Raw genomic sequence first — 26,982 nt, forward strand, 5'->3', positions numbered from 1 at the left:
GTGGTTGAGTTTGTGCACTCTGCTTCGGTGGCCTGGAGTTCGCCACTTCAGATGCTGGATGCAGACCTACGCAGCGCTTATCGAGGCAGGCATCCCACATGTGAAAGAGAGGAAGATGGGCACAATGTTAACTCAGCCAATCTTCCTGGAAAAAAAAAAAAAGATGGAGTAAAGCCTGAAATTATCCTAATCCACATTCTCCTCCCATTCCCTTAGCTCCATTCATCATTAGACATGCATCTTGGGTCAGTCTGTCTTCCGTGTCAAACTGAGGGGAATGTTGATTATAGTTAGCAGCTCTGAGTGCAGAGAAGCTGCTGTGTTACTGTTAGACATCAGCCTTTATCTTAGTGTTCCCATTGTATTCATACTTAGTGTTACAGAATTGCTGAATACACATTCAACTTTCTTTGCATTTTTATCCATTGTTTACAATATTTAGAAATCTTATCTGAAACAAAACTCATCAAGTCTTCAGCTTTGGGTAAACCAGATCCCAAAACTGGAAGCTGCCTGGCTACTCCTGAGAAACCTGAAGATCCCACAGAAACTGATTCCTGTGTTCAGTTTCACAATGTAAGTATTGAATTTCAAAACAATATTCATAATGTTTTTATGTTCTAAAAGCATATTAAAACTAAATTGTACATAATGAAATATAGTATATGAAATGTATCTTGCTTCAAGAGTGATAGCTTAATCACTCTTATTGAACACTTATTTTCGAATATAGTAGAACATTATTAACCATGTCATTTTTATTCTTTCTGGGTTTTTTTAACCACCTGTGTTCGAATCATTTATGTAAATCTGCTGTAATGAAGTAATGCTTTTCCTTAAAAGGGTTCTTCAGGATGTCATGGTGGGAACAAGGAGATAGAATTAATTATGTTTAAAAGAGTTGAGGAAGCAGAGGAAAAGTGGAGGGGTGCACAAGCCCTAATTGAGCAAATTAAAGTCACGTTCTCCGAAAAAGAGAGAGAGTTGGAAGATAAGATGGAAGAACTAAAGAGACAACAAGAAAAGGAACTCTTCAAACTGAGTCAAGACAATTATATTCTTCAAGCCAAGGTACTAGACACACTGTCCTGTTTTTCCTTTTGTTGATTGAAAAAGAACTTGTACTCCCTGCTAAATGCATTGTTATCCTTCTTCCCTGGAGCTGTTTGGCTTGATGTATTTGCTCTATAAAACCTGAATGTGGTTCCCGGAGTGCCTCCTTAACGAAGACCCTAAGTCAAACTCCCTGGGGGAAAATAGCAGAATTTAAATTGGCTCATTTTGAGAGCTTTCTACTGTTAGCAGTCCCCTTTTTAAAACAATTCCCTTAGTTCACAGTGACCTTCAAAGAAGACAGAGTTTCAGAAGGAACTCCTATAGAAGGCCTGGATTCGGAGAGTGATACTGTGTAGCATTTCCGAGTCACTTCCATCACCAGAACCATCAGTGTAGAGCATCAGGAATGATTGAGCCGTAGCAGTGTTATGTTCATTCTAGCGTGGTTACAAGATGGTTTTAGGTCTGTCCATTTTGAGTTTTCTATTGTTCTTCCTCCTTTCATCATTTCCTTCCCCAAATAAAACAATCTCTGCATCTTCTCAAAGTTAAATAGCTTTGAAGAAACAAACAAAAAACAAAGGTGGTTACATTTTGGAGAAACAACTGATCCTGTCACTGAAGAAAAATTGAAGCAAATCCAAAAAGAAATACAAGAACAAGAGACACTTCTTCAAGGATATCAACAGGTAGGGTGATTCTTCAGCGCAGCCGAAGTTTGTTCTTGAGATCCTTTGATTGTAAAAGTAAGGCATGTTAAAATATTTCTGTGCTCATTTAACTGGTAATGGGAATTCTGGCAAATGTGAAGAAGTAATAATATGACTAGTCTGCACATTTCTCATGGCAGAATTAAATTGGCTAAGAGCATGGGTTCTGGATTCAAAGAATCTGGTTTTTGTGTTAGTTCCACCACCTGCTTTGTGACCTTGGGCGGATCATGTCTCTAATCCAGTTTCTGCATCTGTGAGATGAGGATGATGATAATAGTGTCTCACAAGATGGTTGTGGAAGTAAAATAAGACAGCGCAAACCAAGCTCTCAGCGCCTGGCGCTAGTAACCAGTTAATGAATGTTGCTTCGTATTATTTTTAATAGCCATGTGCCTTAGAAACTGTCTTCTTTCTCTTTAGTTTTCTATAATGCTATTCACTAGATAATATTGGCTAGTTTGGTGGTATATTCAGAAATATGAATCTGAAATCAATGGCCAGTGCCCTCGGAGTGAAAAAAATTTGAGTTAAATGAGAGAAAATCAGTGTGTCCTGCAGAAAGCAGACATTTGCAACGTGTGATAGAATCTTGCTGATGTTGACCTGACAGCCAGCCAGGACAGGATCAGTGACCTCCAGCAGGAGATTTCATCTTAGTGTCCTCCCTCACTCCCTTTTTTTCTCACTTCCCTCCCCTTTCCTCCTCTTCCATTACCTTGTCCTCTTTTTACAACCATCCCCTAAGCATTGAGCCTGCCAGTAACACATATTGTCATCCAGGGACGTCCAGAGAAAGCATTGCCACGTCAGTGATTATGGTGTCCACTACAAATGGAACAGCACTGATTTTGCAGGGCACACTGCCATAGAGTTGTAACACCCTTCCAAACCCTTCACCCACCATTCTCATCTGGCTGTATAGAGTGTGGGTTTTAAGGAACATTTCACAGACCCATAAGTATGCTAATAACTACCCCCTCCCACAAAAGTAACACAAAATTTATGTATTTATGTACATATTTATGTATTTCTCTGAGTTTCTTAGTTCTGCAGCTCTTTAAGCACAGACCATCTGCCAGGCACTAGGCCAGACACAGTGAGACGGTCCTTGGTTTTCATTAGATCCTCGAAGCTCCTTGGTTTTCATCAGTTTCTCAATTTTAAAGAGGTTAGTAAGCCACAGTACCTAAGCCCAGATTGGTACCTTCTCCCCCTGATCTCACTGTTTGAGTCACATTTAGCTCCAGCCTGACAGTGAAATGGGTCTGGTCTCTGCTCTGCCCTGTCTTACACTTTCACGAACACCCAGTCTCTAACTCCCTCCTCACAGAAGCTTTCAAAGACAAGCATAGATGTCCATTGTGGCTACGTCCAACTACCTCACCACGGGAAGCCAGGAAAAAAACAGAAAAAAGAGAGTGCAAACAGGCCTGCTGGGTCTTTCTGCCCCTGGTCCATGTACTCAGGATGTGGTTATTCCTGCAGCCACTCGCCAGCTTACTCCTGTGAAATGTGGTGCATTATTGTGACATTAGGTTCTTTGGCTTTGGGAGTTTTTTGCAACTCTTTTTTTGGTGAAGAAGATTATCTCTAAACTAACTTCTGTTGCCAGTCTCCCTGTTTTTTTGCTTGAGGAAGATTGGCCCTGAGCTAACATCTGTGCCAGTCTTCCTCTATTTTATGTGTGGGTCGTTGCCACAGCATGGCTTGATGAGTGGTGTAGGTTTGCGCCCGGGATCTGAACCCACTAACCCAGGCTGCCGAGGCAGAGTGCACCAACCTTAGCCACTACACCACCTGGCTAGCCCCACAACTGTTTTTTTCAAGTAAGCATTTTGAGCATTTTGAAAGGAATTGTTTTCATAGAAAGGTTTTCTTCTAAAAGAATATAAAGAGTTTGAAAAAGATTTTGCTTACTCAAAAACTGAAGCAATTTAAATTAAAAATGTTTTGGTGCTGGCCCAGTGGCGTGGTGGTTAAGTTTGTGCACTCTGCTTCCACAACCCAGGGTTTGCAGGCCTAGATCCCAGGCGCAAACCTATACACTGCTCATCAAGATGCTGTGGCAGCATCTCACATACAAAATAGAGGCAGACTGGCATAGATGTTAGCTCAGGGACAATCTTCCTCAAGCAAAAAGAGGAAGATTGACAATGGATGTTAGGTCAGGGACAATCTTTCTCACCAAAATTATTTATATTTAAAGGATGTATCTGTTGTGAACATACATATTTATGTTATCCAGGTACTAGTGACTTTTAACTAAAATGTAAATTTCTATTTATAAAAATAGGAAAATGAAAGATTGTATAATCAAGTGAAGCATCTCCAAGAACAAAACAAGAAAAATGAGGAGCGAATGTTCAAGGAAAACCAGAATTTATTCAGCGAGTTAGCTTCCTTAAAGTAAGTCTTTTTTAAATTCTTAAAATCAGATACACTTAGACTATTTCTAAGTATTTTATTGGTATATTAGTAATACATTTATTTTTACTTAGAAATGAAAAAATTTTTACACTGATTTATAGTTTTGTAACATATTTTTATTATTCAATGGGTTTTTCCTTTGGTGTTAGATGACTAGTACATACTTTAGTATTTCAACATTAATATTTGAGTTTGACATCAGTTTAGGAGGTTGAATAGATGATATTCCTCTTGATCAATCATTAAGCTTGAGATGCTTAACCATTTCCTAAGGAACCATATGATTAATAATACTAAAAGATATCGTACACTATCACTTAATGTCTTAGGTCAGGTTTGGTAGAGGTAGAGTGTGAGGTGGGAATCTTTGTAGAGGTGATTTCCTGGAGGATGATGCTCAGGAGAAGGGGGAGCAAGAGACACAAGATGGCAGCTGGGGGGAGGTAAGTAAGAAGAGGCCTCAGCTGGAAGTTGGCTTCCTTCTGCGCTCACCAGGATGCCTAGGAGAGCAGATTGCACCACAGAGTTGGTCTCTGGTTGAGGCAGCCTTTTGTTGTACCCCTAAGCCAGCCAGTCACTGGCTGAGGTGTCCCCAGGAGGCGGCTGGGGGCTGTCCTCTGGGGGCAGGGGCTGCTGTTTGGCTAAGGGCACTTCTCCAGAGGAGAGCTGGTGAGTTGTTAGCAAGCAGCACTCAGCGTGGCAGGCTGATGGAGCACCAGCACCTAGTTAGGAATTATTTTTTAGACTGTTTAAGATCTTTTGGGTGTTCCACATCCAGCTTAAAACATATTAAGTGAAAAAGCTGAACCCACAAACATGGGCAAGTTAGAGTACTATCTTCCTTTAGAAAATGACTACCAGCTGTGCATCCTTTAATATAAACACCTAATGACTCAGGACTGCTATCAGAAGAAGCCTCTTTGGCCATGAATGTCATGAATTAGTTACGTTTATTCAGATACCTTTCGTATTTCCTTGTTAGATAACGTAGGGTGTAAGAGGCAGGGCTGCTGCTAGCTCATACTGATCTTCGTGCAAAATAGAAACAGGCACACCTTATTGCAGACAAAACTAGAAGGTACACAGCTTGGCAAGCAAGGGCACTTTTGTGTAAATTAGGGGAAAAAATGCCTGTTCTCCCGATGAGTGTGACCCCAGGCCAATTGTGATAATCTGCACAGTTCTGATGCATGAAAACATTTACATCCGCTTTCTTTCCAGATGCCTCAATAAAGTATTTTAAAATATCACATCTTATATTGCCTGGCTTTTAAAAGAGAAGATCTACTCCAGGATCTCAAACTGAAGCTCTCAATGAACTTTCACAATGAAATAAGTGATTTGTTTAGTATATTAGGGGCAGATGATCTTATATGGATTCCTAAACTCCTTGTATAATGTCTCTGGAAAAACAGGAAAATTGATTCTAAAGTCCAAATAGTAGACTGTGTTTTCTTTAATTTGTCAGTTTCCGTCTGTATGATTGGCGATCTCTGTCTCAGAAAAGAGTCTAGAAAGACATGTAAAGGGATGCACAACACCACAGGGAAGTTGCAGCACATCTTTCTGGGACATTGATTTTTTCTATGAGAATTGGGAGAAAATATTTTTATATTACAAATAAGCCAATAATCTTAGGGTTTTAATTCTTTTAGATTAAACATAAGCATTTCCCTTGAAGTATGCTTCTTTAAGTATTTTAATATTTTAATCTTTAGATTAAATATACTTTCTCTTTTCAATGACTCACATAGTTCCAACATCCACTAGAGTTTTAATTTTTAAGAATTGAATATTTTGCAATGAAAGGAGTACTTGTAAAAAGAAAAAAAAATCTTTTTATTTTCAAAATAAATCAGAGAACAGATGCACAAAAGTCGTTTCCTGTCTCAAGGAGTTGACGATCCAGAGCCCAGTAGAAACCAGAATTTTACAGATCTGTTAGCGGAACTACGGGCGGCACAGGTAAGTTGCAGAGGGCTTTTAACTTTTAGCAATAATAAAGATTCCCATATGTAAAAAAATGTCTGTTTTTGTGATTTATGAATAAATAAGATCTATTTATAAATTTCATACCATTTAAAAATTAAGGAACATCTAAGATTAGCATTTAGCATACATGTGACCTTAATCTAGAGAAAATGACATAATACTGGTTTTAGGTGGCATCGTCTTTATAATCCAGCCTTTCATCAGGCATTGATCACATGGAGCCATGTCAGAGGCAGAACCTTATTAGGGCATGTATACCTTTTTTCAAACAAATTCCTCATTGGAAATGTACAGCTAAAAAAGGAAAATAATTTGAAGATGATTGTTCACCTTAAAAAGTTAGTTGACTTTTACCCAAAAGCCAATGGGTAAAATGTCTTAAGTGGAATGTGCACTTCAGGAGGCAAAGACTGTATCTACAGAATATTTATATCTCACATACCTACCACAAACGTGAAATGCAGTAGCTGCTCCATTTTTCATTATTTTTTCATTATTTTTCATTATTTTCATTATTTTTCTTGAATTGTTCTTGAATTATTTTTCTTGAATTGTATTATAAATAATATGGCCTAGAATTTTCTAAAGCAGTATTTATCAATTGGAGAAATTTTGGAATATTGGGCAGGTTAATTCTATTTTAAGCAGAACAATCCCATGTATTACATGATTTTTATCATCCCTGTGCTCAGGAACTGTGTGCTCAAAGCAGCCACCGTCATTGTAACAATCAAAACCGCTGCCACATTTCCACACATCCCTGCGGGAGAGCAGTTAATTCTTACACTCCCTCCCAATAAGAACCAGAGCACTAGGGCCAGCCCATTGGTGTCGTGGTTGAGTTCCTATGTTCTGCTTCAGCAGCCTGGGGTTCACGGGTTCAGATCCCGGCCACAGACCTACACACCACTCATCAAGCTATGCTGTGGTAGCGTCCCATGTATAAAATAGAGGAAGGTTGGCACAGATGTTAGCTCAGCAGCAATCTTCCTCAGGCAAAAAAGGATTGGCACAGATGTTAGCTCAGCAGCGGTCTTCCTCAAGCAAAAAGTGGGAGATTGGCAATGGATGTTAGTTCAGGGACAATCTTCCTCACCAAAAAAGAAAAGGAACCATAACACTAAACTAAAAAGCCCTTCCAATCTACAATCACGTGTTGCTTAATGACAGGGAAATGTTCTGAGAAATGTGTTGTGTTGTGTGAACATCATACTGTACTTACACAAACCTAGATGATACAGCCTACTCCATATCTTGGCTGTATGGCACTAATCTTATGGGACCACTGTCGTATATGTGGTCCATTGTTGACCAAAATGTCATTATGTAGCGTATGACTGTGTTTGAATGATTATGTAAATTAGAAAAATTCCAATTACATAGCACTTTTTAATAAGAAATTTATTATATAGAGGTGGGTTACGTAGAAATCTAAGCATACCATAGTTTAATAACTGATGTTTAACAGGTTTTTGTAGTATATAAAAATGCAGCTTCAAATATGAACCCGTTAGGGAACTTTCTTCAGATACATATGTAAATGTGTGTACAGAATGTTTAAGTAGATAGGTAGGCAAAAAGATAGAAAGAAAGAATGGATGATTGCATGCCTATCTTATTAGTAGGCTTCAAAACTTAACAAGTTAAAAGAGAAATTAATATTGCTCATATTTTATGAAGGCTTAGAAAAGCGTGAAGGTTTCAAGCATAGCATTAGCTTCATTCAAAGGCTATTATTAGTGGCCTTTTAGAAGTGCTGTTTTGAACATATTTTGCTGACAAATAGGAAACTAAAATTGCCACTAAAAATACTGGAAAATGCTGAATAAAATATACTAAACATCTTATAAATGCATAACCAAGCTCTCAAGAAAGTGAGGGAGCTCTCTAGGGGCCGAAATGAAGAAGGATACAAACCTAGCAGGAAACCTCTGCTCCTAGGCCGCCAGCTCAGGAACCGTGGGGCTTGAGCTTTAAGCCCAGCGGAGATGACAGGACACCAGGCCTTCACAGGGCCGTGTCCTTCAATAAAACAGTGGACTAGGAAGGAATCCACCCACCTTATAGAGATATCAAGAGAGCTTTTCTGTCTTGATCTTTAGATAGGGAGGGGAGAATGTCTGTTCTGCCCAGGGCTCGTGCCTTACTGGTTGTTAATATATATGTCATCCTTCTGCTTCCACTGGTGTTTTAGTGTTTGAATTGATGCTACCTGCAAGGGTTGGTCATGCTCAAACAAAAAAATTCCATAAACTTGGTCCTGAGTCAATGATAACCTATAGTGTATCCAGAAGAAATAAATGCAAAACAGCTTTTAGAAGGATACACCTAAGGGGCTGGCCCCATGGCCAAGTGTTTAAAGTTTCATGTGCTCCGCTTCTGTGGCCTGGGATCGCGGGTTCGGATCCCAAGCATGGACCTACTCCACTTATCTGCCATGCCATGGAGGCATCCCATGTACGAAAAATAGAGGAGGATTGGCATGGGTGTTAGCTCAGGGCTAATCTTCCATAAGCGAAAAAAGAAGAGGATTAAGAACAGATGTTAGTTCAGGGAGAATCTTCCTCAACCAAAAAAAAAAGAGAGAAGTATACATTCTGAACCCAGCTCACACAGTATTCCTACAGATAAAATTCCACTGATGATATGCACACACTGCAAAATTACAAAACCCAGAGAAACAATCCACCATGAGCAGGTGTGGGACGGTTTAATAAACAGCAAGATTAGAACCCCTATAAAATTATTGAATAGACCATAAAATAAATTGACTTAAAATGATTATATAAAATAAATGAGAAAATATGAGGCGAGAACAAAACAGACTAGGCAAATTCAGAGAAAAATAAACAGAGCTCTGAAATAAAATATATTCCTGGAAATTAAAAACTAAGTAGAAAAGTTAAATAAATGATCAAACAAACACAGCCAAGAAAATAATTAATAAACCAGAAGATAGATATAAGGAACTTATAGTGAAACAGAAAAATAGAGAATGAAAAATATCAGATGTATGAGGTACTAAAGTATATATTTAAGTATTTTTAAAACATAATGGCTGAGAATGTTCTCAAAATGATAAAAAGAGATGAATTCTGAAGTTCAGGAAGCACAGTGGATCCTGCTGAGGATAAATAGGTAAAAATCTACATCTGTGCCCATCATGGTGAAACTACCAAAGGCAAGCCAAACCTTAAAAAAAAATTTTTTTAAACCCCAGTGTTAGTTTAAGATAATAGTAAAAATTCTTTGGGGATTTGTTTATTCGTGCAAATACTGAAAGATGGAATGCAGATATTCCATTATTTTCATTCATTTATGATATTCCGATTTTAAATAGTTTTAGAGTAAAAACTATTCATACTGGGATAAATCTGTAATATAATAATATCCATAATTGTGTCCAGTCTAATTTGTACCTTAAAAATTAATGTCAATTAGTGTAGCCTTAAAGTGGAGTTGGTTCTTTATAAGCTATGGATGGACACATAGTAAAAGTGAGGGTCCTGAGCCCTTTCCTCTTAGCATCCTGGCGGGGGAGGGGAATGAGGCTGATCACAGCTCATTCATTCAGTCAGCCTTTATCCAGCACCTGCTATATGCCAGGTACTCATCCTGGTGTTGGAAAAACAGTAGGTAAACAAGACAGGCGTGGACCTTGCATGGTAGGATGCATTCTAGTGGGGAAGACAGAAAATCAGTAAACTAATTAAATAATTACACACAGAGGTAAGTTCTTTAAAGAAAACAAAAATAGAGAATAATGGTAGGTGGGGCAGGGGCAAGGCAGCATTCATTGGAGGCACTCGCTGAGAAAGTGACGTCTGAGGTAAGACAGCTCAGCATGTAGAGGTCGAGCCTTCCAACCAGGGGAGAGTCAGGAATGGGCTTGTTACTTTCCAGAAGCAGAGGCCTCTGAGGCAGAAGTGGGTGAGTAAGGACAAGAGTAGTGGAGGATCCCGTCAGAGCGGCAGGCAGAGACCCTCTGAGTGTCTACACAGTGGCTCACAAGGAAGGGGAGTCCTTGCCAGCCAAAGCACTGTGCCCACAGATGGATGTGGGACACTCTGGCTTCATGAAGGTGGGAGGTCTCAGTCCCTGGACAGATGCAAGCATAGAGTGGACATCCATTTAAGCAGCAACTGCCTGACTGAACTCAGGATGTTTAAAGTTCCTTTGACTTCTAAAATCCTGGAATTCTGTGAAGTAGATGCTGCTAGAGAGCATTTCTAAATTGATTGAACTAATTAAGCAAAGGGTATGTGCAGGAGGATACCTGAGTGTTCAAAAACTTGAAGAAACTCAGTGCTCTCCTGAAAAGACATCTACAGAGGATTAAACAGGGAATGTTATAGTTCCATCTGTGACACAGCCGGAGACCAGGATTATACAGTGCTTTCAGAATGGATTTATTTTCTTTGTAAGACTGATTTAGATTGTAAGGTAGTGCGATACAGAATTTGTAAGAATTTTTATTTTGAAACTTAGCTATATCAAGTGTACTGCCATGAGTCGAAGAGTTTCTTCAGCAATTATGAGTTCAGTTCGACGTGCATTTAATGAGTACCTGCCACACGCTTGGTGCCGTAAAGCAAACAGGTAGTAAAAGTCAGTCTTGGTCCCCATAGAGCTTTCAGCCTAATAAAGAGAGGAGTTGTGTACACAAATCAGTGTCATATGAAACAAAGTAATAAATGCCATTCTAGAGGTGCAGTGGAGGTGTGTGGGAACGTAGAGGAGGGATTATCAGGAATAGCCTTATTTGAACTAAGCTTTGAAGGGTAAGTATGGTTTTATCAAGCAGAGGAATGGGTGTTATTGAGAGTAGTATAGAATGGAGGGCATATTGAGAATTCATTAGACGTTTTTTGGTGTGTCAAACATTTTTTCTGCAAACATGATACAAGGGTTAGCAAAATAAAGCCCTACTGTCAAGTAACTAGGTAGTATGTCATGTGGTGATGAGTGTTGTGAGGAGAGAATAAAGCAACATACCTGGGCCAGGATGGGGGTTGACATTTTAGAAAGAGTCATCAGGGAAGCCTTCCTGGGGCTTCATTTGAGCAGGAAAATGAAGTGAAGGAGCAGGCCTCCTGGCCCTCTGGGGGCAGAGTGCCGTGGGCAAAGGAAACAGTGCAAACACCTTGGGGTAGGAGATCTCGGTCCCTGTTCTCAGTGAACAGCCAGGAGGTCCCTGCACTGGAGTCAAGTGACAGGAGAGGATTTGTAGTAGATGCGGTCAGAGCCGTGGGCAAGCCTGGCTGTGTGATACTGAGGGTCATGGGAACGACTTTGGGTTTGCCCTGGGAGGGATGGGAGCCACCAGAGAATTTCCAACAGAGGAGTGATAGCAAACTGAGTCTTTTTTAAAACACTTCCTCCAGCTGCTGTGAGGACAACAGACTGTAGGTGCTGAAGGTGGAAGAGGCCGACTAGTTAGGAGGTCATTGCAGTAGTCCAGGAGAAGTTAGAACAGTAGACTAGAAGGTCTTTAAGGCTGTGCTGAGTTAGAGGATTAAAACTGCTTCTAGTAGGCTAGGGGGAGCTAGTAATAATTTGGGGCGAGGGGGAGTGATCAAATTAGAGCTAAAATTTAGGAAAAATGATTAGCAGTATTTATGATGGATGGGGTGAGAGAGACTATACCACAATTTATTGTGGTTAGAAATAATCTGCTTTTCTATTTCTATGAATATCAAGAAAGAAAAAAACAGTTTATTGGAAGACATCAAAAGGCTGAAGCAAGACAGACAAGCTCTTGAAGTAGACTTGGAAAAAATGAGGAAAGAGAGAGACCAAGCCAAGGATCAGATTGCTTATGCCACAGGTAAGACACTGAGCTGAAACAGTGTACCTTCATACGTGTAACTGTTCTAATTGAATTTGAGTAATGCCAATTGGAGAGTATAATCAAAATGCTGTTCCTTGAAGTACATTCTAATTTTAGAAACTTTTTGTAATTATTAATAGATATGTGCATTGGATTGGTTTTAGCAGGAAGAATTGCACGATCAAGAAAATCAAGGATTACTTTGAATTCGTGGCAGTCTGTGTTTAATTGTTTCCATGGCTGTCATCCCAGAGAGACTGTGACCTCCCTGAGGACATGGTCTGTCTTTCTACCCTGAGTCTGAAATGTCAGCTCTCAGGTATTTACGCCAAATGAACAAGTAACAATGCACTATGTTTGTCAAAACATGAGGATAAATATGGCCTTCCCCACCAGGGAGAACAAAGGAAAGTAAGAATGCAGAGAGGCTTAATAGTAAGAAATTACAAATAAATCTGAGATGGGGTGCTAAATCAGGGTTTCAGGGAGGAGTGGCGTTGAGCTGGGTCCTGGCAGGTGGTAAGATGCAGGAGTGAAGGAATGAGGGAGGCTGCTGAGGTGTGTTTCGTGAGCATATTTCTGAGTGCGTCTATGGATTGGAGCTCAAGCTGGCAGAACACAGGGCTGGAAGGGTAGCTCAGAGGAGCACTTGTTTGCCAACGTCAGCATCTTTCCTCTGACATAGTATGATCTTCAGTGTAAGATATGTACAATAAAATCCACTTGCCTGTTTGTAAGAAAATTACTTTCCTCATCTGTAACACAGAATAATAATAGTAGTACCCCTCGTATAAGTTTATGTTAAATAAAATCATGCATAGTAAGCACTCTTTTAATGTTTAAAGTAGCCATTGCTACTTTTTAATAGAATTATAGAAATTCTTCATTTTTATCTCTTCAATCCAACATTTATTTTCCCATGCAAACGACTTTACTTACTTTTATATTGAAAGTCAGTGAGAAAACAATTGATTTATCAAAAATTTCTACATAGCCCACTTTGCTACAAGTTTGAGGATTTGGACTGTGAACACAATCTTCATCTCTGTTTAATAATAGATTAAACTAGACACTACCTTGCATACATGAGCTGTTTTTGCCTCTTGTGTTTTCATAATGCTCTCATTAGATAGACATTGGTTTTCATTTAAAATCTTTTAATTGAGTTTATTTTCATATTTTGAAAAATTACAATTAAGTTATTGAGTTACTTTGTCTTATAGGTGAAAAATTATATGAAATAAAAATTTTACAAGAAACACATAAACAAGAAATCAGTCGTCTGCAAAAAAGATTACAGTGGTATGCTGAAAATCAGGAACTTCTGGATAAAGATGCAATTCGGCTTAAAGAAGCAAATGAAGAAATTGAGAAGCTCAAACTTGAGGTAATAAGTCCTTTCAGAATGTATTCTGTAGATGGACCATATTGTCTTCAACCATCAGTTCTTCTTAACCTTTTAAGTGTCATTGAATCAATACTCTAAACACTTAATTAAAATAACTGTTTTGGATTTGGTTTGCTTTTAGATGTAGTCTGTTGTCAGTTAGACTGAGAATAAATCCAGGCTCCTTGTCACCTGTCAGGTCCCCGTGTGGTCTGAACCCTGCCAGCCTCTCTGTGCCACACCCCCAGGAGTCCCTCTCCGCCAGGCACACCAGGCGTCCTCTGATTCTTGACGTGCTGAGCTTATTCCATCTGTTGCCTTAGCCTAGATTGCTTTGGCCTTGGCTTCCCATGTCTCACTCGTTAAGTCTCAGCTCAAGTTTCTACTCCTCAGAGAGATGTCTCCTGACCTTCTTTCCTAACGTAGCTACCAGTCCCACTCCCTCTGACTCTTTCTTCCCATTCCTTCACTCTGTTTTATTTTCTTCATAGCACCTGTCACTCTCTGAAGTTATTTACTTATTGATTTGCTTTATTAGCTTATCAGCTGTCTTCTGCTAGAGCTTAAGCACCAGGAGAGCCGGGACATGGCTGGTCTTGTTCGCCATCATGTGGCCAGCACAGTGCCATATCTGGGAATTCATAAATGAATGAATGCACCACCACTGTGCTTCCCTCCTGGGGTTTCTCTGGTATGCTTTAAATATGCTTTTTAACATGTTCTTCTCTTATTGATAGGTTGAGAAACTGAAAGCTGAATCTGGAAGTCCATCTGTTCAGCAGAAGATACATTTAAAAGATAGAGCAGCTGATGCCAAAAAAATTCAGGATCTAGAGCGACAAGTATGTGTTCAGGGTAAATTTTCCTTAAGGTATTTTATATATAGTACAGTTTTGTTTTCTCTTGTTTCAGGAGTTCCTACAAAATGTAGTCAACCTGGAAATTCTTTTTTTTGTTCATTTATCTTATTATGGAACTGCCCCTACTTTAAAAATACTTGATACACAGTATTTAAAGTAACCTTAATAAAAGTAGTAAACAGCATCATTGTATATAATCTACAGCTTTATGCATAAAGAATTTTTAGACTAATGTGCTTCATTAGATGGTAGACTGATTGGTGAAAGGTTATTCTGCATCCCAGCTCTATTAGACATCTTGGAAGAAGGAAGCAGAATGTTGAAACTCTGAGTGTGGAGTTAGGATTCCTTCTCCCACAGAAAGATACGTGAGAGAGGAGTACAGATCGAGATCCCTGAGTTGGCAGCATATTCGTAGTGCTTGGGAAGTATCACAAAATACCCTGGAAACGAAACATTCAGCCTCCTAAAGAGCTGGCCATAATTTTGAGCTCTTGCTCTCTGGTTTAGGCTTAGAAATGTTCATTTCATGGTCAGTGTGGCTGGGAGACCTCTCAAAAATCATGTAGTGATGCTTATTAGGATAAAGATTTTCATTTAAGTAGTTGTTTTGTGGGGTGGAATGTTAATTAACTTTTTCCTTCTGTATTTAAGACTTTCTGTAATTTAGAATTTGTATTCATAACTAGATAAATTAAGAATTTCCAGCCCTATTCATAAGGGAGCATGATTCTGTAGTCAAGTCATGACGCTTGAACATAGAGCTATTATTCTATCACAAACCCAAAGCTGTGAGGTCATCACTGGGCTGAATATTATCTAAGTTTTATGGGTAGAAGGAAAACTAAGCAAAAAATTAACTTTGCTACTTTTACAGGACCTGTTGCTATATTAAAAGGTATGATTTGGTAGTTTGGTTCAGAGGCCAGGAAAGGAACAGGACAGAGGTTATTCAGAGAGCTAGAAATACCCTGAAATAACTGTAGTCCAGGATTGCTTGGCTTTTCTTCAGCGCTTAAGATTTAGATTAGCCAACATAGAAGCCAGCCAGAATGGTGAGAGAGAGCAAAGGAACTGCTTCTCCGCTACATGACTTAGAGAAGCAACGTAGAGCTGAATCTATGAGTGAAAAACAAAGCATGCTTCAGAAGCAAAGGTCACTTGAAATAGGTGATGAGTATTGAGCAGAAATAGAACGTTTTATAAAAGTAACTTCCCTCTTTGATTAACACTTTAATTAAAAATTTATTGGTTTATCATCTAAGATTGTCTTTGTAAAATATTACTCATTAGTAGCAGTTTGTATAGTTTGCTGCATGTACATTTCAGATTGTATTAATTTTGTTCCCATGAATATTTCCGTCCTAATGATTTCAAACCTTAATATGTAGTTTATAATCAAGGTATATAATAATATATTAAGAATCATTTTGGAGCCATATTCTGAAATAGAGGAGTTATACAGTAAAACATCTCCTTTTCTAAATAGCACATAAGTAAAAATGGGGCTAATTAGATGTATGTTGTAATGAAAATTTCAGATTATGTGTGATTGTTCATGCTTTTATTTAGTGGAATATTCCACAGTTTAATTTCCAGTGAGAATTTTTTTAAAAATTTACTTTGTATGACAGCCACACTGGTATCAGAGACCAAAGAATAATATTAAAAAACAAAATTAAAGAAGAATAAATAAAATCTAATTTTCCTCCAAAAATGTAACATAACAGGGTATCAAAATGAGATTGAAAATATTTCTTAAAATTTTAAATGAATGCATTAATTGTAGATGTTAAAACAAATTCATTTTAAAAAATCTAGATCTTCTGTTTTAATAGATGTGGTATATATGTGTAAGTATATACCTTTACATGCTTACATCTAATTCAAATAATTAGATTTTTAATACCAAAGGAAGCAAAGCTTTGAAAATTTTGGAGATGAAAGAAATGATTAATATTTGTATCTGGACGTTTCCCAGTTTATGGTGCTTCTGTCAATGCACAAGCAGTCTTCATGAGTGGAAATACTTGCTGTTAAACTTTGCAAATCATGTGACCCTTAAATTCCTCATGTGAGCAGTGTTCAGTCTGTAAAAACAGGACTGTGAGCATGCTCAGAGGCTAGTAAACTGTTCAGCAAAGAATTTAGTGTTTTAATGTATGTTTTTCGAAGGTATCTTAACCATAATACCTTTAACAAAAGCAGGTATATACACATATGTATATAGAACATGAATCTCTCATTTCTGTGAACTCTGGTGCCATTCTTTATTACAGAAAGAACACATAATATGTTACTTTTTTATAGACTAAATGCCATCTAATCCTCCTTGCTTCCTCATTGAAAGAAGTCATTTTACAGTAGATTCCACTTCACTTCACTTGGAGGGGGCTGGGGTAGGGTGGAGATTGTTGCAGGCAGGGGCCAGTGCTTAGGAAGCTGTATGTTTATTGTGAAAAGTTCACACATTCATGTGCATATAAGTAATTTGTCAGTCAGTAGATAATATTAGTACTATCATCTGAGGGGGTCTGTGGAAAAAAGGGAAGGGAAAGAGCTTTGTCCTCAAAAAGATTGGCTATTGCCAAGATCCATTTCAAATGAATGTAAGAGGATTTCTGTAAATTAACCAGTACTGAATTAGACATTATATATAGGGTTTTCTTTTTGTTTTTGGGGGGTTTTTTTGCTGAGGAAAATTCACCCTGAGCTAACTTCCATTGCCACTCCTCCTCTTTTTTTTCTTTTTTCCCTTTGGGGAGGATCAACCCTAAGCTAACATCTGTGCTGGTCTTCCTCTATTCTGTATGTGGGACACCTCCACAGCATGGCTAGTGAGTGGAGTAGGTCCATGCCCAGGATCCAGACCTGCAAACCTGGGCTGTCAAAGCAGAGTGCACGGAACTTTAACCACTTAGCCTTGGGGCCAGGCTCGTATATAGGATTTTTTAATCAGATAATCTAGGGATATAAAATTTGAAATCAATTTGTGCTTCTGTGCATTTGATTCAGTCTTCAGATGTGATATAAACATCTCTTTGAAATCTACACATAACTTATGTAACATAATCTAAGTTGATACATTAAGCTGCTTAATTTTAATCTATTTCTGACCTTACATATATACAAAAATATTTTAATAGGTTAAGGAAATGGAGGGAATTTTAAAGAGAAGATATCCCAATTCTTTACCTGCTTTAATATTGGCTGCATCAGCAGCTACTGATACAGTGGATAGAAATACAGTGGAATTTATGGAAAAAAGGATAAAAAAGCTAGAAGCTGATCTGGAGGGCAAAGATGAAGAAGCAAAGAAAAGCCTTCGTACCATGGAACAGCAGTTTCAGAAAATGAAGGTAAGTGCCGGGTAGCCGTGGAGACGAGGCTCAGAGATGGACCCTGGGGCTGGGGGCTGCTTAGATCTCATTTTAACAAATCGCTCTAAACATCCTTTCCCACCAGTGTCAACAGATGCAAAGGAAACCTCGATCAGTCCTATTTTTTTGTCCTCCTTCAGCAGTGTCTTACTTCAGACATGGAATAATCAAGCACAGGATAATCTTTACATAAGTCCTTCTCAGTGATACTAGAATCTGTGGAAATTAAGTCATAAAAGGCAGTGTAAAACATCTCCGATAGATGTTCAATATGAAATTTTTAAAAAATTACCAGGGTTGAAAATATTTTTCTGAAATTTACCTAGACAAGGGAGAGGGAATGAGACAGAAGAATATGTTTTTTGGGATAGAGCAGGGGCCAGGGCAGCATTTGCTGAAAATGTCTTATTTTCCAAGTTTTCTGATCCTTCATCAGGAATGAATCAGAAAGTACAAGTGTCACTATGATGAAGTATGAAACAGGACGTGATTTAAAAACTTATTGAGCACATGGTTCCTGCAGTAATTCATGCTCCATGCTTTCACAGACATTGTTCTTCATCCTGCATAATCCTTCCAGTCACCTGTGAGAAGTAGATGTTTTTACCCTCTTTTACGGATGAGGGAACTGACATATTCACAATTTAGCTGTATTGCCCAAGGTTCTGCCGCTGGTGAGCAACAGCAGGAGGCCTCAGACCCTATGCCACTGCTTCTAGGAAGCAGAGCTCATTCCTCACAGAGTACTATCCTGAGAGAAGCAACAAATGATAGAATATTAGATTCCAGAAATAGTAAAAGTTTGAAAACCTAGAAATACATTGTCCTGCTAGTTAAGGTCATATAGCGGAGTTTGGGTTTCTTTACTCCACCCACTTTTTTTGAATCTCTCAGCCCCCTACCTAGTTCACTTTCTTCTCTTACTATCCTAAATTCCAAGGTGTAGTCCTCCTTTAACCACCCAGTTTTCAGCCACCCTTAACTTGCTCGCCCTCTTCCCCAGTTACCCATGTGCTTCTCCACTCCTCCACTCACTCAGCTTTGTGCTTCTGAAGGAAATTGCACAGTGTGAGAGTAGGGCCACCATAGGTGTGCGGATGTCCAGTCTCATGAATTCCTTCAGTGCTGCTTAACAAGCCTGTCGCACATGGCTGATCAGTTCTTTCTTCCATTCCCCTAAGCGTCAACTCCAGACCTTCCATCAGGTTCATCTTGCCCCCACCCCTGACCCACTCTACTTTTAGCAGACTCGCCGCCTGCGTATGGGAGACTGGAGCATAATGGAAAACACACAGGCTTTGGAGTCAGCCCAAGCTTGAGACTGGGCCCATTTTCACCATTATAGCTTCATGACTTTGCTCCAGTTACTTAACCTCTCTGAGCTCAGTGTCCTCATGTGTCAGAGAGAGGTGGTGATAACTGACTGACTGCCAGTTATGCCGTTTTTACTCCTAAGTTTCTTTCAATTCCTCTGTTCCTTTTCATCACCATGTGGCTCTACTACCATCATTCATAAGAAATTTAGAATAGCTTGGATTACTATCATAACCTCCTGACTAGTCTACACATGTTCACTTCACCCCATCCTCTAATCAGGTCCTGACACTAAAGTCAGAAATGTATTTTCATACTTCTGTGTCTTATACACACACACGCCTTTGCTTATACTCCTCAATAACTTCCTGTTCCTCTTAGGATAAATATACAGCCTGTAAATCCATGGATGGCCAGGCCCCTCATTTCTCTCCAGTGTCTTCTCACACCATGCTTCCTCTGTGCAGTCATACTGACCTTTTTCTCTGAATTGCCATGTGTCCTACAGTCACAAAAATTTCTGTACTCTGTTGCTGCTGTTGGTGTGCTCTGCCCTCCTCCTTCGCAGTTACGGTGCTCCTGCCCTTCAGCTGTCGGCCCAAGCACGGCTCCCCCAGTGAAGCCTTCCCTGGACTCCGTGTAGGCAGAGTCCCTCTATAGGCACTGGAGCCCCATGTGCCTCTCCTTCCTTGCACCCACCACATTTACAACCATTTTGATTGGATCATTAGTGATCTCTCTCCCCATCCAGCTTCTGGACTTCATGTTGGCTGGCACTGTTCTGCTCTCACTCAATGTTGTAGTCCATGATTCAGCAGGGTGCCTGGCACAGAGTAGATGCTCAATAAGTATTTTAATTACTTAATCCCCACTTCAAAGGATATCAGAAGCATTGAGTGGCAGAATTGTGTGGAGCCCTAGTACCATTCCTGAAGTGTAGCAAACACTCATTAAATGATTATAACAATTACAGTTATTATTAATATTTCACTGACCAAATAGTGGCATGAGTTCCAACCCCCTGCTCCATTTTTATATATCTATATCTACCCGTGGGTTTTCCTTTTTGCAATCTCAACCCCATCCCACTCCTGTCCCTGCTCACTTCCTCCCCTCATTTCTGATTGCCAGTACACACCAAGCTTTCACCTGCCTTCACATGTGCTCTTCCTACTTCTAGAATGTCCCTGCTTTCACTTATCCACAGTTTCACACTCATTCCTCAAGGCTGAAGTTAAATGGAACTTAAACGTGCTCCCTCTGTGCATCTTCCGCTGGACCTCCAGACACAATTGGGTGCCTTGCCCCCTCTGTACCACGTTCATAGGCCCATCACCGCAGTTACCTAGCACGTTGAAACTGTTGCCGTGTCGCTCTCTTCACCAGGCTGGGAACTGTTTAAAGGCGAGAACTGAGTTTCTTTTTCTCTGGAAACCAGCATACAGTTGTAACTCAATGAATATTCATTGACTGAATGAACAAACACTATCATCGGTCCCGCCCTCCAGAGTAAGCCATTCAGGTTATTTCGTTTACATACTAAAGGTCCAGTATATAAACCCCAAGCAGACTTACTTTCTCTGAGTTTTCTAAATTGGTGTTAGAAAGCTGAAAATGTGCTATTTCTTAAAGACTTCAGTACCCCCAGTTGCTTTCCCTATTTATCCTCCAAGAGTATATAGTTTGTTAATTTGCATAGAGAAGGGTACACAATAACTGCTTTGATTGTGAGGTTTAAAATTAAGTTTTAGGGTGTACAAAAACGTGTAATTGAACATTTATGGAGTAGTATATTCATTATGAATTATACAACATATGTTGAGAATATGTAATGTTATGCTCTTCAAAGATTAGGACTTCAATACATATGACTGACTCAAGGAACACAGAGTTGGAGGCATCAGAGTACGTAATGAGTACCTGAATGAAGAACTAGGTAGGACCTGGTAGCGTGCAGGGCTACGTTATTTCAGTAATGAAATGGTTAGCAGTGGTTTGGCATTACATGGATTCTTTTTCTCAGATTCAGTATGAACAGAGACTGGAGGAGCAGGAGCAGCTTCTTGCCTGCAAATTAAAGGAAGCACCCCAGAGCCAGCATGACAGCTCCTCCAGGGTTAAAGCGCTAGAGAAGGAACTCAGCGACCTTAAGGAAGCCCATCAACTCACTGTAAGAAACCTTGAAGCTGAAATAGATGTTCTCAAACATCGGAATGCTGAGTTAGAACTCAAAAATGACAAAGATGATCAAGATTTCCAGTCTCTAGAATTCCAGGTGGAACAGGCTCATGCGAAAGCTAAACTGGTGAGACTCAATGAGGAGCTGGCTGCCAAGGGGAGAGAAGTACAAGACCTGTCGAAGACTGTGGAGAGGCTGCAGAAGGAGAGAAAAATGATGCTGTCTAACCAGAACTCTAAGGGGAGAGAGGAAATAACTGCAAAAAGGGTGAAGAAAGATGTTTTGCACCCAGGTAAAAGAAATGCTGCCTCTTTCTCTGGAACCCAGGGTGGCAAGCTTTACCAACCACGTACTTTTACTGATTCCCGTATTTCAGAGGTTTTAGAAGAAAACTACAGATTGAAAAATGAACTGGAGAGATTAACTGTGGAGAGGAATGAGCTGAAGATGAAATCTGAAGTAGCCATGAACCAATTTGAAAATTCTATGAAAAGGTAAAACGTGAATTTGTAACTATATGGGGACATAAAAAGATAAAAATTTCAAACTTACAAAGTAGATTTCCTCTGGATAATTGGTTAGACCCTGAACTGAATTCATAACCACATTTTAAGAAATCGCATTACGTTGTGAAGCTTAGATGTGTTTCAGAGTAGGATCCTCTACCTGTTGGAAGCCCAGATCCCGATGAACCTGAATCTCCACGTCAACCCAAACCATCTCCTTGGGCTGACATCCTCTTTTTCTGAATAAATCTTCAAACTAATCATGTGATCACACCCATTCATGCTTTGAAGAACTGTTATACTCGTCATTTCTTTCTCAGAATCTCTGAGTGCTGTCTACTGTCTCTTTTGTCTGAGCCTCCTGACGGGCTTGTATCGTCGTCACCTGATCAACCCTAGTTCTGGTCCTCTCTCTGTCAGTACCAGTTTTCCACAAGAAGCCTCCTCTTCTCCTTCCCCCTCACTTCCTCTCGAATATGCCTCACCCTCCTCCCCACTCTTGAACCTGGCCTTTCAGTAATGACCTTTCCCAGACCAGTGGAGTTTTCTCTACCCTCACTTTCCCTGGCATCATGACTGTGCTGCCTTTCCTGAAGTGCTTCCTCCCTTACCCTCCGTGACTTGGCCCCTCTGACCGAACTCCTTTTCTGTTCCTTTTCACTGACCCCTCTTCATTTGCCCTCGAAAATCTGAAATTCTGCCAAAGTTGTTTTTAACTCTCTGTCTATTCTCTGTCCTTTCTCCATTGCTAAACTCATCCATTCTTATGGCTTCTATGAACCATAACTTCTAGATTTACTTTTTAAGGCTTGTTCTTAGATGTTAAGTCTGAGCTCAGGTGTTAAATCTACAACTATTTGTTGGATTGTTTCTCTTGGAATCAGTAGTATCTCAAATTTTATCTCTTTTTTACCCATTAACTAGCTCCCCTTCCCAACTTCCTCATCTCTGTCTATGATCATGTATTTTCAGTTGCCTGGCCCAGCTTTACCTCCTTTACTCCTTGCGTTCACAGTCTCTGGGTTGCTCCCTTATAGGTATTTCTTAGTTTGCTTCCTTCCTTAGTGTAGTGCAGCCTACCTGCTTTCCTAGACGTTGTTCCCAACCTGATGTCCCGATTGTAGTTTCTGCCTCCCCCAATCATCGTGCTTAAAAACATTAGTATTCTTTAATTCATCCTGTGTCTGAGTCACTCTGCCCTCCACTGACTCCCAACTTCCTCAAGTATCAAGACAAATTTCTCTACCTGGCCTCAGGTCCTCTCCCCGTTCTAATGCGAGTCAGTGGGCCTCACTTGAATTTCTTCACTGCCTTTTGCTCGTTCATATTTCGAGTCCTACCTCTTCCACAAAATATTCCCTAGAGCTTCCCAGGAAGTGGCCTGCTCCCGCCTCCACCTCCTGTGGAACTCATGCACCAAGAAAGCACTGATCATACGCCGCCTTAGAGCTCCTTGAGGATGGATGTGAGGTGCACTTCCATCCTTTTACACCCTGGTATAGGCGCAGAATGAGCATAGGAAGCACCTCGCAAACGCTTGGTGACTGATTGGCAGCCGCGTCTGATTGAGTCGTCATGGTAACCGTGTTGCTTCCAAGCTGAAACCGTGTTTCTTTAGTTCTGAATGTGATAGGAGCAGTGAAGTTATTGGGAGAGAATCACATTCTTTCCTAGAAATAATGTAAAATTTAAATTTTTCCTATAAATTTTCCTATATCTATTTATTATTTTTCAGTATCCTTACTCTGTTTCTCAGACAGCTCTGGGTCTGAGAAGTGAGGGGTAACCTTCCCTCGTCCCAGATTTAGGCTGTTTTCACAATACTTCACTTATATCATGGGTGCTTTCGATTTTATGCTTTTCCCAGGCCCCTAATCATGCTGTTTCCATGAAGAAATATTCATGTAGTCGAAGAAGCAACTGATGTATTTGTTTGTAGTTTGAGAATTGCCACATTAATAAGTATCAACAGTGATTTATTAAATATCTACTTTGAGTAAAATCCTGTCTTTTTAAATAATTTTTACAGTAAGAGGAAATATTTATCTGTAAGAAATGTATCAAGTCTCTAGTCATAACTTTACCTTTACTAAACTGCCTCTGAATGCATAAATTTTGTCACAGTGACAAATGAATAGTCTCTCACACTTGAGGGTCCAAATTAATTAGGTTCAGATTACCCTGTGTCCTAAGAATTATGTAAAGATCATTTTATGCTCACAACATGCAGTGAGGCCTGGAGTCCTATGCATGGCCCAAGACCTGGTGAATGTCGCCTAGACACAAAACATTGAGATTATAAAGGAAACAGCTGTGATTTCCCAAATCAGAACCTGGGCAGGACATCTGAGATTATCTTAAAGGGTAAAATGACAGGCCCTTGGCTTTGAATCCATCAGAACGTGTGGAACCTTTGGTTCCCTCAGAAAGTGCAGCCCCAGGCGAGGAGTCGAGTGGAAGGCCCAGACTTTGGGGTTCAACTGTACTGGGCTCTAACCCCAGCCCTGCAGCTTGTTGACCTGGGACCCTGGATACATCACTCTTTCCTAAATGCAAGTTTGCCTTATAAAATTCCGTACGTAATAGTGAGTTGGTCGTAAGAACTCAAGGCGATGACATATAGAGCGCCTCGCACAGTACACTGGATATTGGTGCCCCCTCTCCTTTCACTTAAGTTCCAGTCTGCTTACACTTTTTTTGTGCTAACTCTGAATTAGAGGTTGAAGAGTCACGTTTATGTGTGGTTTTCTCTCATTTTCCCTGTAGGGTCAAGGAAGACACCGCAGCACACGTCACGTCTCTGAAAGCAGCTCATCAGAGGGAAATAGAGAAGCTCCTTTGCCAAAATGCAGTAGAAAATTCCTCTTCCAAAGTAGCGGAACTAAATCGTAAAATAGCAACTCAAGAGGTAGATGACTTTAACAAACTTTCTTTGAGTTTAATGTGATTTTTTTGTTTTCAGGACTGTTAACAGAACATGAATTTGGAGATATTTTAACCTCACTTTCTGAGGTTGGTGTTAGAAATGGGGAATTATCGTTGGCTTGATTTTTTAATAGGAGAGGATACCATCAGCACATGTTTAACTATTGCGTTTGAAAGTTACAGCTCAAATTAGGTGTTTTTACAGTTTTCTCCCTGTGTTTCTCATATAGACCTTCCTCTAAGTAGGTTGTAATGCGTGGTTGAGGGGTGTGTCTAACATGACTGGGACCTTGTGCTTGAACTTGAATGTTGAACCATCCCTCTCCACCCCAAGTCCCAACTGACAAGTAATTATCCTAGTCATTCTTCTTGCCCTCTTTTCATTCATTAAACAAGTAGTGATTTAGGGTCTATAGACAGTCAGGCACTGGGGATAAAATAATGAACAGAGACAGACACAGCTCTAGCCATTACAAAGCACAGTCTTCTAAGAATTATGACCCAGTGTGCTGACAGCTCATCCGCCTTTCCCCAAATGTGTCTTCCTTCCTGGATAAGAGTGTGTGTGTGCTTGGAATATCTATGGATACCAGCTGTGGTGGCCCATCTTCTATGGTGTCCACAGGTTGAAAAATCAGCATTAAAATAGAACTTTTATCTGCAACTTACTTTCCAAATTGTGTATCCAAAATAAAGAAAAAGCAAATATGGCAAAATGTTAGTAGTCAGTAAATCAAGTCAAAGAATATACGAATGTTCATTGTGCTCTTCATCTTTTCTATGGGTTGTAATTTTTAAAAGCAAGCTGAGGGGACAGCCTAGTGGCCTAGTGGTTAAGTTTGCACCTTCTGCATCGGCAGCCCGGATTCACAGATTTGGATACTGGGTACAGACCTACACCACTCGTCAGCCATGCTGTAGCAGTGACCCACATATAACACAGATGTTAGCTCAGGGCGAGTCTTCCTCAGCAAAAAAAAAAAATGCAAGCTGAGGGTGAAAAACTTCAAGAAATAATTATGTCATCACTTTTCCCACCTGTAATTCTTTTTTTTTTATTTTTGAGGAAGATTAGCCCTGAGTAACCACTGCCAGTCCTCCTCTTTTTGCTGAGGAAGCCTGGCCCTGAGCTAACATCTGTGCCCATCTTCCTCTACTTTATATGTGGGACGCCTACCACAGCATGGCATGCCAAGCGGTGCCGTGTCCACACCTGGGATCTGAACCGGTGAACCCCAGGCCGCCGATAAGCAGAACGTGCGAACTTAACCACTGCGCCACCGGGCTGGCCCCTTCCCACCTATAATTCTTTAATAACATCTTAATTAAAACAAATCTCTCAATTGGGGAAAGTTTTACTATGGACTGGATATTAGATATTATGAAATTTTTGTAAATTTTCTTAGGTGTAAAATACAGTGATTTTGTGAGAAATGCCCCTATTATAAGGAGATCCATGTTGAAGTAATGGAGTATTTAAGTGTCAAGTGTAATGAGGTCTGTAATTTAATTTCAGATAGCAAAGGAACAAAGAACTAGGGGCCAGCCCAGTGGTGTAGTGGTTAGGTTCATGTCCTCTGCTTTGGCAGCCTGTGTGGTTCACAGGTTTGAATCCTGGGCATGAACCTAGCACCGCTCATCAAGCCACATTGTGGCAGCGTCCCACATAAAGTAGAGGAAGATTGGCACAGATTTTGGCTCAGCGACAATCTTCTTCAGGCAAAGAGAGGAAGAGTGGCAGTAGATGTTAGCTCAGGGCCAGTCTTCCTCACAAAGAAAAAAAAAAGAATCAAGATCAAGCTGGTAAAAAAAAAAAAACCGGAAACAAAGAACTTTAACTGTTTCAATACTTTAATGAAAAAGATTTAAAGTACTTTTTAAAAGTAACCATTCATATAGCCTTGCAGATAACCTCTCTGGCTTTCTTCCCCCAGAGAAGGGGGATGTCAGTGTACAATGTAAATATTATATCAAGTGATATTATAGTATGGAGCAGTCTGAAAGAGGTGGGAAGAGTGGTGTCATTATGCCACAGTACCATAAATATGTTATTTTCCTAGAGTTCTAAATGGAATATGGTAAAATTGTGAAATAAACGGAAGCCAGCATAGTCTGATTGTTAAAACAGTAAAAGTAAAGCATTAAAGATAAGAGATGTCAATTTTTTCTAAGTTTTCAGTTTCTTGGTGGTAGTATTTGTTCATGTATTTCAGTTTCTTTGTCTAAAAATATGACTCACATTTATTTCACAGATATTCTTGGGCTATTTAGTTAATGGCTCTTTAATAAAAACTATTCTGCTTAATCACTAAGTATAAAGATAATATTGACCACTTTCTTCAAAATGCTTAGACTTCGTAGATTAAAAGGTATTTTACTTTTATTACTTTATAGATTGAAAGGTACTTTTAAT

General features: G+C 39.7%; 1 protein-coding gene across 5 annotated transcripts in view; it reads left to right on the top strand.

Moving 5' to 3' along the window:
• CEP162 (centrosomal protein 162) overlaps positions 1 to 26,982 on the top strand; it is an 85,420-nt gene that overhangs the window by 44,583 nt on the left and 13,855 nt on the right. For 4 of the 5 annotated variants that reach the window (XM_046677612.1, XM_046677613.1, XM_046677615.1 and 1 more), the window contains exons 14-24: positions 443 to 576; positions 844 to 1,071; positions 1,605 to 1,745; positions 4,063 to 4,175; positions 6,056 to 6,161; positions 11,889 to 12,015; positions 13,242 to 13,405; positions 14,143 to 14,247; positions 17,412 to 17,624; positions 20,983 to 21,632; positions 24,411 to 24,552. In XM_046677612.1, the coding sequence (XP_046533568.1) occupies positions 443 to 576; positions 844 to 1,071; positions 1,605 to 1,745; positions 4,063 to 4,175; positions 6,056 to 6,161; positions 11,889 to 12,015; positions 13,242 to 13,405; positions 14,143 to 14,247; positions 17,412 to 17,624; positions 20,983 to 21,632; positions 24,411 to 24,552 (2,123 nt within the window). The remainder of the gene's footprint in view (positions 1 to 442; positions 577 to 843; positions 1,072 to 1,604; positions 1,746 to 4,062; positions 4,176 to 6,055; positions 6,162 to 11,888; positions 12,016 to 13,241; positions 13,406 to 14,142; positions 14,248 to 17,411; positions 17,625 to 20,982; positions 21,633 to 24,410; positions 24,553 to 26,982) is intronic. The other variant, XM_046677614.1, reaches the window with a different exon arrangement.

Source organism: Equus quagga, chromosome 11 (genome assembly GCF_021613505.1).
Source record: "Equus quagga isolate Etosha38 chromosome 11, UCLA_HA_Equagga_1.0, whole genome shotgun sequence".
NCBI lineage: Eukaryota > Metazoa > Chordata > Mammalia > Perissodactyla > Equidae > Equus > Equus quagga.